The 14,120-nt window shown below is 41.0% G+C and overlaps 1 protein-coding gene across 2 annotated transcripts in view; it reads left to right on the top strand.

Annotated features, from left to right (window-relative positions):
- trrap (transformation/transcription domain-associated protein) overlaps nt 1-14,120 on the top strand; it is a 157,327-nt gene that overhangs the window by 32,859 nt on the left and 110,348 nt on the right. For both annotated transcript variants that reach the window (XM_062056086.1, XM_062056088.1), the window contains exons 22-29: nt 1,247-1,398; nt 3,578-3,777; nt 5,376-5,593; nt 5,671-5,868; nt 5,979-6,239; nt 7,450-7,611; nt 7,732-7,828; nt 7,910-8,031. In XM_062056086.1, coding sequence (XP_061912070.1) covers nt 1,247-1,398; nt 3,578-3,777; nt 5,376-5,593; nt 5,671-5,868; nt 5,979-6,239; nt 7,450-7,611; nt 7,732-7,828; nt 7,910-8,031 — 1,410 coding nt within the window. The remainder of the gene's footprint in view (nt 1-1,246; nt 1,399-3,577; nt 3,778-5,375; nt 5,594-5,670; nt 5,869-5,978; nt 6,240-7,449; nt 7,612-7,731; nt 7,829-7,909; nt 8,032-14,120) is intronic.

Below are 14,120 nucleotides of genomic sequence, written 5' to 3' on the forward strand. Positions count from 1 at the left end.
GTAGACAAAGCTGCTCTTTGTCTGGTCCCTCTCCTAGGACCTGTTTGTCATGGGAGACCCTACCAGGGGCATAGAGGCCCCGGACAACATAGCTCCTAGGATCATTGGGACACGCAAACTCCTCCACCACGAAAGGGTAGCAGCTCAGGGACGTGTGTGTGTGTGTGTGTGTGTGTGTGTGTGTGTGTGTGTGTGTGTGTGTGTGTGTGTGTGTGTGTGTGTGTGTGTGTGTGTGTGTGTGTGTGTGTGTGTGTGTGTGTGTGTGTGTGTGTGTGTGTGTGTGTGTGTGTGTGTGTGTGTGTGTGTGTGTGTGTGTGTGTGTGTGTGTGTGTGTGTGTGTGTGTGTGTGTGTGTGTGTGTGTGAGGAATACGCTTGTGCTAAAAATTTCATATGAAATGCCCTGTCATTCATTAATTGACATTTTATACACACTTCATGCAAAATGGGAATCGTGGGCCCTATGCCATTTAGTATCAATATTCTATATCATTGTATATTATATGATGTTAGGCACGCTAACAACCTATTGCATGTCAGCTCAGGGGTTAGTGACACCATGTTGAGAGTCAAGGGACTTGAGTTCCAGTCCCTTTAAGAGCATGTTTTATTAATGTATTTATATCAATCATCAATCAATCAATGTTTACTTATATAGCCCTAAATCAGGAGTGTCTCAAAGGGCTGCACAAGCCACAACGACATCCTCGGCTCAGATCCCACATCAGGGCAAGGAAAAACTCAACCCAATGGGACAATGAGAAACCTTGGAGGGGACCGCAGATGTGGGGACCCCTCCCCCCCCCCCTCCCCCCCCCTGGGAGACCGGTGCAATAGACGTCGAGTGGATCTAGCATAATATGATTGATTTAATGGCAATTTGTGATGAAAATAAAAATCCCTTATTTTTACCAATTTTCATGGGAAATGTTCTATATTTATAAAATGGAAATTTGACAGGTGTAATCATATTATCCATTTACCCCTACTGTTCATGGCATTATTTGCTCATTTTTTGACTACTCTTACAAGCCACAATATAGAGATCTCAATGACCTTTGCGCAGCCAGATGGCACATCTGCTACTTCCTGCGCATCAATCACAACTATTGCTGTCAAATTGCAATTACATTCCAAATTGATATTTTGAGAGATTTAAGCAATTTTCCAATTGAGACTTCCTATGTAAAGGAAACACTGGTGATGTTTTTAAATAGATTTCTAATTGTGCTCTCTATTCAATTCTAGGCTATAGAGACAGCCCTGGACTGTCTGAAGAGTGCCAACACAGAACCTTACTACAGACGACAGGCATGGGAGGTCATTAAGTGTTTCCTGGTGGCCATGACCAGTCTGGACGATAACAAACATGCTCTTTATCAGCTTCTCTCTCATCCCAAGTAAGCAAACATCACACTGTAAAACAGCACTGTACGTAACATCAGGGGCGGATTTAGGATTGAGAATATCCAGGACGTAGCCTGGATGAGTGATTGATTTTTGTAGCATTTGCAAAAAAATAAATAAAAATTGTGCTTTTTTTAAACAAATTACACAGAATCTCAACATTCAAATTCTTATTACACTTTTAATTAAAATGCTTTAATGAAGCAAAAGTATTATTATCCAAGCTTGTCTGGATTCTTCCCATGTGTGGTGTAGCCTTCATTTTCGGTATAAAGATAAGGGAAGTCCGATTTTTTGTTGAACTTCACATAAATCGCACTGTTATATGTCAGTTGCCATTTTCTAAGCAAGTTTTGGCTCTAAAGCGTGACTTATTTGCGGTGGCTTGTCCCCGGGCTGACACAGGGGTTTTAAAAACTATATCAAGCCTACACGCTGTAGTGTGTTTAATGGCAACTTGGAAATTTGAGTCACAACTTGTTAAAATTATTTCAACTTTATCCAACTTGGAATTACAGGCCAGAAGTGTGCACCCCGCGTATGTTACTTTCATGCATTATAGCACGTACAGTATGTAATATCTTTCTGTCATTCACTTTTTTCGTACATAACTTTACTGATAGTAAGATAACATTCAGAAAACTAGCAAAGTAACATCAAACACTTCACCAGACCTGAATGATCACAGCTAGTGTTGTTTATCTGTTGCGATATTTTTTCTTAAAAAAACCTTTCCTAATTATGTTTGCATACTTCCAATGACTTATCATAGCAGGCTGCTAAAACACTGCTTCTTCAGGAGAGGCTGAGGGAGGCTGTCTCTCTGTTAGACTCCGGTAATGCACATTATTCAAACGTAAAATTTAGATCCGGGGCTTTTCAGAAACCGGGGCTTGAGCCCAGGCAACCAACCCCAAAGGCCGCACCTGCATAACATGCACCATGCTAGATAAAAATCAGTAATCACTTTACTGCTTGTTGCTTTAAAACCCGTCCTAGTTTCCACTTTAATCATCAGTAAAGGCTTGCTGAAAAGGCGCAACTTCAGGCACACTCTGTTCCACTGATTGTATTGCAAATTACATCCAACTATCTGTCAAGCTTCCCTTTGAGCCAGAAAACGTGCTTTGAACAGACAGGGTGTTCTTGTGGGGTGGGTTAGTCACATTACCATCATTGATCCTGGGCAGGGGCTAATTGACTGTCCTTTTGTATACGCTACACTCTGGCCCCTTTTCACCCGTCTTCGCTCATTAAACACGCAGGCGAGTGTGTCTGTCTGCACGGTTCTATAGGGGTAATGAAGTGTGTCAGTTATGATCGGGGGGGGGGGGGGGGGGGGAGGTTGGTGCGACCGCTGCCTCCACTGTCAGACATCTTGATTTGCGCGGTCCTCACATCTTTATCTTTACTTCTTCCTTCTTTCATGCTTTCATCACCCTCCCCCCCATGGTTATGTCACTTTAAATATAGCCACTCAGTGTTTTAAGGCCAGTGACTGACAAAAGGTCAATCGCTGTGGCATTCTGACAGCCATGCCATTATGATGATGACACCCTCCACCTTGCCCACAATGACACCCCCTTTGCTTTCCTCACACTAAACCCTCCCTCTCTCCAATGTGCAGCCTTTTAAATGGCAATAATTAGATGAAGCCATTCATCAGGTCTACCCCAGGCGTGTGGCATTATAAAACACAAGCTCAAGCATGGAGTTAACAGCTGCTCAATAACACGGCGGCTCGGTGGCCTTCAGCTGTTGTAAATAACAAATACCAACAGGGGACACCCGCAGAGGTGCTGAAGAGCAAACAAACAAGGGAAAGTGTGAATCAAAAGCCCTGTTTAGAAGATGCCATTATTCTGCTTATTATATTGTTACTGTTATGTATGTTTTAGCCTCAACAAAAACAAGCAGCTATAACTGCAGTTTACTCATGGAACACAAAGTTGTGATTATTGGGATACCAGTTCTGGTATCCCAATAATCATCATTCAATTACGAAAGGTTTAATAATATAACATAATTCGCCCTTGAGCAAGTGTTCTAGGCTTAATGAAATGACATATTCCACCCTGTGTCTGGAGGTACAAGCTGGTAATGAAGAACATTGTTCGTCGCTGTTCCCTAATTTCACATCCGCTATTTCATTGTTTTTTTTATCCCCTCTAGCTTCACAGAAAAGTGGATCCCCAATGTTATCATTTCGCATCGCTACAAGGCACAGGACACGCCGGCCCGCAGGACTTTTGAACAGGCCCTGACTGGAGCATTCATGTCGGCGGTAATAAAAGACCTGAGGCCCAGTGCGCTGCCTTTTGTAGCCAGCTTGATTCGCCACTACACCATGGTCGCAGTGGCGCAGCAGTGTGGTAAGGCTTTTTTTGCCCTTTTTTTATTCATACCATATTGGCCTGAATAGAAGACGACTTCTCTCCTTTAAGACCAGTTCATGAGCAGCAATTTTTCAAGACAAAATTAAAACATTTAAAAAATGGACTGAGGTGTGCACAGGATATCATATTATAATATATAACTGTTGGGCCTTTGATGACTCACGACTGTGATCAACATTATCTTGAAATTAGAAACTTTCTTTCTGAGTGGGTTTCTGCATCTCTTCAAGTCACTAGTGTGTGAATGACAGGAAGAGAAGCTCTGACTTGCTTGAGGAGAAGCCGTTTAGTACGCCTACACAATTATGGCCAAAATAATAATCACAATAATTTTTTATATACATTTAAATCACAATTTTTCATTATGTTAGGTAAGCAAACGTGAGGCTATAAACGTAACATTAATGAACAAAATTAAGGAAAATTACTTTGACATAGTATCGACTATTTAATTACTTTATAAGAATAAACAACACATTACGTTACTACTTACAACACAAATAATTAGAGTACTCAACACTGCTTATCTAGCCGTAAAACACTGAGACAACCTTAAGCACTTTAAAATACCGGTATATACCGTATACCGCCATTCGGACTAAAAATACCGCAGTATCAGTTTTGGTCCTAGGTTAAATGCAGAAAAAAAATTCCACTGTAAATATTACAATGAAAAATAGGGTTGCAAAGATTCATTAATTAATTTAATTAGAAAAAAAACTTTGATTTATATTCTGTTGCTTCAATTTCCGTTAATCCCTTTAAGGAGTGTAGTGGTAGAGCGGCTGTGCCTGCAACTTGAGGGTTGCAGGTTCGATCCCCGCTTCCACCATCCTAGTCACTGCCGTTGTGTCTTTGGGCAAGACACTTTACCCACCTGCTCCCAGTGCCACACACACTGGTTTAAATGTAACTTAGATATTGGGTTTCACAATGTAAAGCGCTTTGAGTCATTTGAGAAAAAGCGCTATATAAATGTAATTCACTTCACTTCACTTCACAAAACTGATTCATTCTTGACCGCATGAAGTGGCTGTAACTTCACTTACACAAACATAGTTTCGTCACGGTCGCTACAATAGAGTGCACATGAAAGCGGTGGTGTATGGGTGTGATGATCTGTGTGGCAGCTAACGCCTGAGAGTTTTTGTTTTCATTTTTTATTAACGCAAGCATGTTAAAACTGCAATTTCAATGTTGTTGATGTGCATTTATCAAAAGAAAAGAATGAAGGTTATGTCAAGCAAAAAATATATTTTATTTAAACTATTTTCCCTAAAATATGCATTGAAGCAATACAATATTTTATCCGATTGCTATATTAATCACACAAAATAATCAATATATTATTTGATTACTAATTAATCAAATAATTGATAGCTGCAGCCTTAATAAAAAAAATCGTTCTTCTTAAATTTTTAGACCTAAATGTAAAGTATGTTCCTTTCAACTTTTGTAAGGAAAAAACTGTTTTATTGTATTGTTATAATATATTTTTGAACTGTTGTCCTAAGTGCACAATAATAATTTTTAGTGTGATGTAAGATTTAAAAGGTATTTTTGTATTCCTGTAGGTCCATTCCTCCTGCCATGTTACCAGCTTGGGAGTCAGCCGAGCACGGCCATGTTCCACAGTGAAGAGAATGGATCGAAGGGCATGGATCCACTGGTTCTGATTGACGCCATCGCTATATGCATGGCTTATGAGGAGAAGGAACTTTGTAAGATAGGAGAGGTATCCCTGGCTGTCATCTTTGATGTGGCCAGCATCATCCTCGGCTCCAAGGAACGGGTAAGTCTGTGTGCCGGTTTTGAACAGAAAACCTTTTGCTTAAAAATGACAATCATTTCCTTTTTGACCACCTGCAGGCATGTCAGCTTCCCCTGTTCTCCTACATTGTGGAACGTCTCTGCGCCTGTTGCTATGAGCAGGCTTGGTATGCCAAACTTGGTGGCGTTGTGTCCATCAAATTCCTGATGGAGAGATGGCCTCTCATTTGGGTCCTACAGAACCAGCTCACCTTTCTCAAGGCCTTGTTATTTGTCATGATGGACCTCACAGGAGAGGTTAGCAGAATTATGAAAATGCTTCAGTGATACTTTCTCTGATTCAGTCTAAAGTGTATAGTCATGCTCTGAATAATTTAACATTATGAACTGGAATGTTTTCTACCCAGGTATCAAATGGAGCTGTTGCTATGGCTAAGACCACCCTGGAGCAGTTGCTTGTGCGCTGCGCTACTCCACTGAAGGATGAAGAAAAGAGTGAAGAACTTCAGGCTGCTCAAGACAAGTCTTTCCACATGGTAACACATGACCTCGTCCGAGAGGTGACTTCACCCAACTCAACTGTCCGCAAGCAGGCCATGCACTCCCTGCAGGTGCTTGCGCAGGTGACTGGCAAGAGCGTCACTGTCATAATGGAGCCACACAAAGAGGTACAATGCGGAATTGTTAATCATCTCTAGTAGGGATGTGCCAATCGATCTGCCACTGATCAGTACCATCCGATTTTCGTGATAAAGTATGTGATCAGCATTGCCGATTAATGCCTTTTAATTCCGATCACAAACGTGGATGCCCTCTGGCTGACTCTGTATTTATTTTTAGTACCCCGGCTGACAAGCGACTGGCAACAACGCCAATAAATGCGTGCACAGTAAGCTTTAAAAAGTGTAAATGGAACCACGTTACAGCAGAAAGTAAGCAGCTATTACCAGAAATTAACAAGTAGATTAATAAGAGTCTATAGACAGGATAATGTAACAGCAACAGCTGTTTGTACGTCATCATTGTCACAGTCAGTAAACGACATGTAAGAGGAGGGCGGATCGAAACATAAATGGATTGTACCATACCGAGGGTTGTATCAGTATATGATCAATATTATAGTGATTAGATTGATATTTACATTTTGTCAAAATCTTTGTTTGTGTATATTCATAATACATGCTAATTGGGGCTGTCAGATTTGAGGAGTTAACTCATGTAATTGATCACAAAAAATGATGGCATTAATCCTGTACACACTTTGATTTAATTGATTTTGATCGTACAAGCTCTTTTGCCTTAACTGTTGTACGGTCAGTGATCAGATCAATGCATGAGTGACCAGACTGTGACTGGTGTTCTCACTAGCAAATTGCACTCCGAAATACAGCCTGAAAGAACTTCAGATAAAAGTGCAAGTTTTGGTCAAATAAATGACATGCATTCAAGTAAAACATTTAAAAACATTCCTCGATGATGTTTTGACAATAAAACTACATTTGTATACAAATATTGGGGTATTTTCTTATTATCAAGCTAATTTTAATTATGCCAGTCGAGTACCTGCAGTTAATTATAATTAATCAAAATTTCAAAATATGATTAATCTGATTGTTGTTTTGCTCAAACAATTGTACGTAATAAAAGAAAAGAAGGTAATAGTTTAAATATTACGTCAATATTGTTAAACTCTCAATAGCACTTACCATAAATGCATTGAAACATGTACAGCTAATACATGTGATGTTATTAATATCGGCCGATCTCTCTCACGAATAATCGGAATCAGCAGCATAAAACTCATTGGAACATCCCTAATCTCTAGAAGCACGACAAACCAAACCATCAGTTAATTGCTATGTTGGTGTTTCTCATCAGGTTTTGCAAGACATGGTTCCCCCCAAGAAGCATCTGCTTCGACACCAACCTGCAAATGCCCAGATTGGCCTGATGGAGGCTAACACTTTTTGCACCACCCTACAGCCTCGCCTCTTTACAATGGACCTCAATGTTATTGAGCACAAGTTCTTCTTTACAGAGGTATGCAGCACCACATTTCTTCTTTGTCATTTGTTGTTGTTGGTGCTTTTCAGCATTTTATATTGGGTAAATTTAACATCAAATCTGAACTTTCATTATTTTTCTGTTCCTCATTTTCAGCTGCTTAACTTGTGTGAGGCAGAGGATGCTGCACTTATGAAGTTGCCATGTTACAAGAGCCTTCCATCTCTGGTGCCTCTCCGCATTGCTGCTCTCAGTGAGTTAAGCCAACACAACCTATGGTGTCTGATGGGATTTGTGAGAAATCATCTGTTTTCTCCCTCTACACTCTACTTAGATGCATTGGCAGCCTGCAACTACTTACCACAGTCCAGAGAGAAGATCATTGCTGCCCTGTTCAAGGCCCTGAACTCTACTAACAATGAGCTCCAGGAAGCAGGAGAGGCATGCATGAGGAAGGTCAGTACATATTTGATTATCTTTAGCCTCATTGTCAGGATTTCAAGTTCTCTTAGTCTCTCAGAATATGTAATAACAACTAAAAACCAGGAAAAAAACCCTAGTAATTTTACTGTGTTATTGTCTTCTTCACTCACTTTATTTTCATCTGCAGATGTCAGTCAGTAATCCTCTTCTTATTTTATGCGGTTTTTGCATCCACTTGTCTTCATGTGTACCTTTCTGCTTCATCACACTGAGTGAACCAGCCATGCCCCTATTTATCAACGAATCTATACAATGAAGTCCCCAATTCATCCACCTCTGATGCTCTTTGTCCCGTATCTTCTATTTCCGTGCCTTTCATTTTCTTTCTTCACTGCCATCATTCTTTATCCCAATAATTTTTTTCCCCGCCTTCAGCGCTGCCTCTACTCTTTCTTTCACCCCTTTCCCAATAGCACTAATGACCATTACTGTGGCCCGATCAATACAGGATGAGGTGTTTGTTTTCTCTACTGAGAGGAAAATCGTGGCTTCTTTGCATTTTTGCCTTATATTTATTGTCTATGTTGCCATGTGTGCTTGTTTGCCACTTCTCTTACTCCAATTTGGGTGACCTTTTGTCTCAAAGGATATGCAAGGTGTTAGTGAGCAGTTGCCTGCACTAGAGAAACTAACAAGGCCAGGTCGAATGTTAAGGAGAAATTATTTGTAGTAGTAGAATAGAAAGCTGGGGGGTTGGTTATTTTGGTTACAAATAGAGCTAAATAATGCCTTTTGAATGAATAAGTCATTTTAAATACAACATTTTCAAAGTTCACAACAATATTTTATGCTCATTAAAGTTAAAGTTAACTTTTATAATATGAATTTATTTATCTGAGGCCGAACTGTGGTCATCTTAACACATTAACTGTACACTCTGTGTGAAGTAACATTTTAACTGCCTCCAGGGCTTCCCACAGATTTCCAATAAACTTGTGGTGGTGGGGGAGTGGCTGGGGGTGTGGTGGGGTAATGGCCGGGGTGGGTTCAATATGATATTGTCATATAATTTGCTAAATCGATCATGATACATATATTTTCTTTTAAAAAGGTTAAATCTAGAGACTTCTCCAATCATTTTAGTGATTCTTTATCAAAAACAACTAGCAACAAATGTATCACTTTTTTCTGGTGTTTAGAGACTTTTACCTTCTTCTATAGTGTACAAATAAAGGAAAGCAAATTTACTCACAAGGGATCGATTCTTAGTTGCATCGTGATTGGGACGTGGGCGAGTGAGAATCAATGGACAAATGTCCAAATATCTATTTTTTTACCATGTTGAATAAAGTAATACAGACATGAGGAGAGGAGAAGCCATGCTAACCACTAATCTAGTGGTGTTCCCTCGATTATCGCAGGGATTACGTTCCACAACCCCCTGTGGTAAGTGAATTTTCGTGATTTAGAGGCGCTATTTGTTTTATGCTTTCTATAAATATTATATGCATTTAAAGTCTTTGTAAGCCTTCCAGACATCTTTAACATATCAATATTCTTAATGGATTCCGGTAATCATTGTTACTATATCTAATTGGTGTAAATAAAGATTTGAAAAAAATTCACTTTTTATCACCATTGTTATTTGCACAAGAGATTGTACACCACTAATATCATGCAACATCTCATAACATGGGGAGTCTTTTATCAACGCCTGCTTTTAAGTCTTAAACAAGTCAACAATGTTTACATATCAAGGTGCAATGCGGTTGTTATGTCATCATCTTGTAAATACCACACAATACATCACTGTGTTTCTATTAATTGCATTCAGATAGAAATAATATTTATGTACAGCATTCATGAGCAGTGCACAAACCTTTTGTATTTTATGTCATACACATAATACAGTACGATCAATTAGCATGTCAAGTGGGTGTGTATTTAAGCAAGGTGTGTTTTGATGCCACGCAAATTTTGACTAGATCATTACTGGTTTGTGGATTACTGGCTCGCTAGGACGGTTGATGAAGTACGGTAGCGGCGGTCGTGAGTAAAGCGTGTTCACTTCAAACTGACACAAAACTCTTATTAGCTTGCCTAACTTTGAGGGACTTTTGAGGAGGAAATATTATTGTTTCAAACTTTTGTGTGGTGTTGCTTCCTTGTTAGTGATTATTCCTAGCAGCAGTACCTTAAATGAATGTGACAGTGTGTAATAATTTCGACGGTCAACTAGGTAAAAAAAATACCGATAGCCATTCGTCCAGAATCTTATGTCTTCTTAGACCTACCTAATTAGAAACAGGCACCAATTAATGCTGATCTTAAAATTATCTGCAAAGTATTAGCTCAAAGATTAGAAAAAGTCACTCCATATATAGTACATCCTGATCAAACAGGTTTCATCAAAGAGAGACAATCGTCCAACAATGTTCGCCGTCTACTCAATGTGATAGACTATTCTGTTATTCATAATTTAAAAACAGCTGTTGTTTCATTAGATGCTGAAAAAGCATTTGATAGAGTGAATTGGAATTTTCTTTTAGCTACTCTACAGAAATTTGGATTTGGAGACTCATTTATAGAATGGATCAAGGTCCTATATAGTTTCCCTACAGCCTCGGTTAGAACGAATAGCCAAATCTCCTCAAGGTTTAATCTTATGAGGGGCACAAGGCAAGGGTGTCCACTTTCTCCGTCACTGTTTGCTGTATTTATTGAACCTCTTGCAACCGCAATTCGACAGCATGCAAATATTAAAGCCATCCATACCGCAACCGTTCATCATAAAATAAGCCTTTATGCTGATGATGTATTACTTTTCTTACAAAATCCACATTCTTCTCTTCAAGATACAATCTCACTTATCAATAAATTCAGTTCTATTTCAGATTACTCAATCAACTGGTCCAAATCTACTGTGTTACCAATTAATTTTGACTTTCAGAGCACCTCATCGATTCCACTGCATAAAGGGAACATTAAATACCTGGGAATCAATATTTCCTCCACATTGTCAGATCTGAATCGCTTGAATTACTCCCCAATCTTAAAATTGATTGAGGATGATGTGGCGCGTTGGAAAGCACTGCCAATCTCACTTATGGGAAGGGTTTCTACCGTGAAAATGATGGTCTTGCCTAGGGTTAATTATCTCTTTTCAATGATTCCAACCAAACCTTCTCAAATCTGGTTTAAATCACTAGACTCACACATCAATCAGTTTCTTTGGAAGAGTAAACCAGCACGAATCAGCCTTAAAACTTTACAAAAACCCAAAGAATACGGGGGTCTAGAACTCCCAAACTTTTCGTATTACTTCCTTTCAAATAAACTACAATATATATTAAAATGGACCAATCCCACTTTATTAGATAGTTTATGGTTAGAGATTGAACAATCACTTAGCCAGGAGATCCCAATTTCTAACTTGCCCTTTATTAGCCAAATTCTCCGAAAACACAACTGCTTCAAAAGTATTAACATACGCACTACCTTAACAGCTTGGTGGGAGTTTTTGAAAATAACTGGATCCCCGCTCACTCCCTGTCAATTTACGCCTATTTGGAATAATCCTGATTTTCTTTTAAACAAGAAGCCATTGAACTTTCCAACATGGTATGATAAAGGAGTCAGATGTCTTGGGGATATCATCAATGCAAACAGTTTTATCTCTTTTTAAAGTTTAATAACACAATATGCAATCAATCCTAATAAATTCCTAGAATATATACAAATCAAATCTGTAATTAGCGCAAGATTCAACAAAACAACATAGGAAAGTAATCCTACGACCGTTAAATTCTTCAAAACATCTGCCCCCAAAGCTTTATCCAAATTATATGCTCTCTTATCAAAAATAGATAACACAATAAGTATCCCAACTTCCAAATGGCACTCAGACGTATCCACAAGCCTTGACCCAGAATTCTGGAAACAAATATGCCTCAATACTTCTCGTTTGATTAAGAATCCGAATTTACGACTGATTCAGCTCAAAATACTTTACAGAATACATTACACCGGTCTAAGAATGTATAAAATGGGTTTAGCCGACTCTAACATTTGTGTACACTGCTCAGATAATAAGGTAGATAACTACTTACACTCAATGTGGTCCTGTGCTCCCGTGAGTAACTTTTGGCTTGGAGTGTGCGAGAACCTATCATTAGCGTTAGAGATTCCTATTCCCATCTCCCCCGCACTCTGCCTGTTGGGTGATCTCTCCGCAACTGACTTTGATATAAACAAAACATACCTCCTTATAAATGCAATAGGCATCGCCAAGAAAACTATTCTCATGAATTGGAAATCAAAAAATAATTTATGTATAAACCTTTACAAAAACATTTTATTAGATTATGTAGTTATGGAAAGAATGTCTGCTGAATCAAAACAACAACTGACAGAATTCAGATCGCTTTGGGCACCGCTAATTGATTTCCTGACCTGATTCCCATGGGGGCCGGGGCTGGGGCTCTGTCCCGGGGGTCTTGCTCCATGGGTGGGGGGTCGTGGGTGCCGGGGGGGCCGTGTGCCGCGGGGTCGGGTGGGCCTGGGGTGTGACCCCTGGTGCCGGCCTGGCGGGCCGATCCCTGAGTGGTCTGGGGGCTGGGGGTGGATGGGGGTGCCTGGGCGGGGGTTGGGGTGCGGGTGGAGCTGTTGGGGGCGGCCGCCTTGGGTTGGGTGGGGGGCTTCCCCTCTCGTGGGTGGTTGGGCGGGGGGTTGCGCCCGTGGGGCCGGGGCCTTGCCGCTGTCGGGCGGGGGTCGGCTCGTGCCCCTCTGGCTTCGGGTGTCCGTGGGCTTCCTCCTTCCCCTGGGGCGCGGGGCGGGGTATGCCCGGGGTCGCCCTACGCTGCGGCTGTGCGGGCCCGCCTGGTGCCGGGTTGTGGGGGGCTGCTTGCCTCCCTTGTTGGGGCCCCGGCGGTGCTGCCCGACTGCCCTGCGGGGGTCTCCCTCCTGTGTTTTACTCCGCCCTTATTTATTTATTAATTTTATTTATATATATACTTATATATACTTTTTAAATTATCTATTTAATACATTTTATTTATTCTGTTAAATTATATATGTGTATATATAGGTGTGCGTGTGTGTGTGTGCGTGTGTGTGTGTGCGTGTGTGTGTGTGTGTGTGTGTACGTTTGTATGTATGTATGGTGGAATCTGTGTGTATGTATGTAGGTACATGTGTGTGTGTGTCGCTGCCCCGGTGTGCATTGCTGATCGCGGCACCAGGCCTGCAGAGATGCCATGGCATGCCGGCTGTGGGCGCGGGGCTGGGCCCTTATGGCTTTTTGCCGGATGGGGTGCCTGGTGGGTGGTGGGCGGGGGGGCCTGGACGTGCGGGTAAGGCTGCGGGGTTTGGTGGCGCTGGACACTGTTGGCAACCAGGCCTCATGTTTATTTTTATTTTATTTTATTTAAAGGGTTTATTTTATTTTATTTATTATTATTATTATTATTATTATTATTTTTATTTTTATTTTATTTTTTTATTTTTTTATTTTTTTTGTTTTGTTTTTGTTTTGGTGTATGTATGTGTGTGTATATGTGTGCATATGTATATGTATGTAGGTGTATATATATGTGTGTATGTGTATATGTATATGCATGCATGTGTGTAAGTGTATGTATGTGTATATACATATATGTATGTATATGTGTATGTGTGTATGTATGTGTGTATGAATGTGTAGGTGTGTGTATGGGTGTGGATGTCCGGTGGATCGATTGGCCTGTATGTGGATGAGTTGGGGTAGGTGGGTTGGTGGCCTCTGTGGTAGCTGGGGGTGTGCGTTGTTATGGTTTACGGGGTAGGTCGCTTTTTTTTTGTTTCGGTTTCGGCGGCCGCGGGTGTTTGTACTGCGGACGGGCGGTGGTGGTGATGGTTGCTGTGGTACTGCCGGCGGTTGGCGTCACTGTGTTGGGTTGGAGTGGTTGGGGGACTGTGGCTGGTATCTGTGCGCTTGTGGGGTTGTGGGGGCTGGCTGGCGTTGGCTTGCCGGCTGGTTTGGGGGCTGGCGTGCGGACGGGGTGCATTGACTTCTGCCCCAGTTGGGGGGCACCATCTCCTGGCCGGAACTCGTATGGGTACGTTGCTGTGTGGATGGCCGGGAT

This window comes from Entelurus aequoreus, linkage group LG08, assembly GCF_033978785.1.
Source record: "Entelurus aequoreus isolate RoL-2023_Sb linkage group LG08, RoL_Eaeq_v1.1, whole genome shotgun sequence".
Taxonomy (NCBI): Eukaryota; Metazoa; Chordata; class Actinopteri; order Syngnathiformes; family Syngnathidae; genus Entelurus; species Entelurus aequoreus.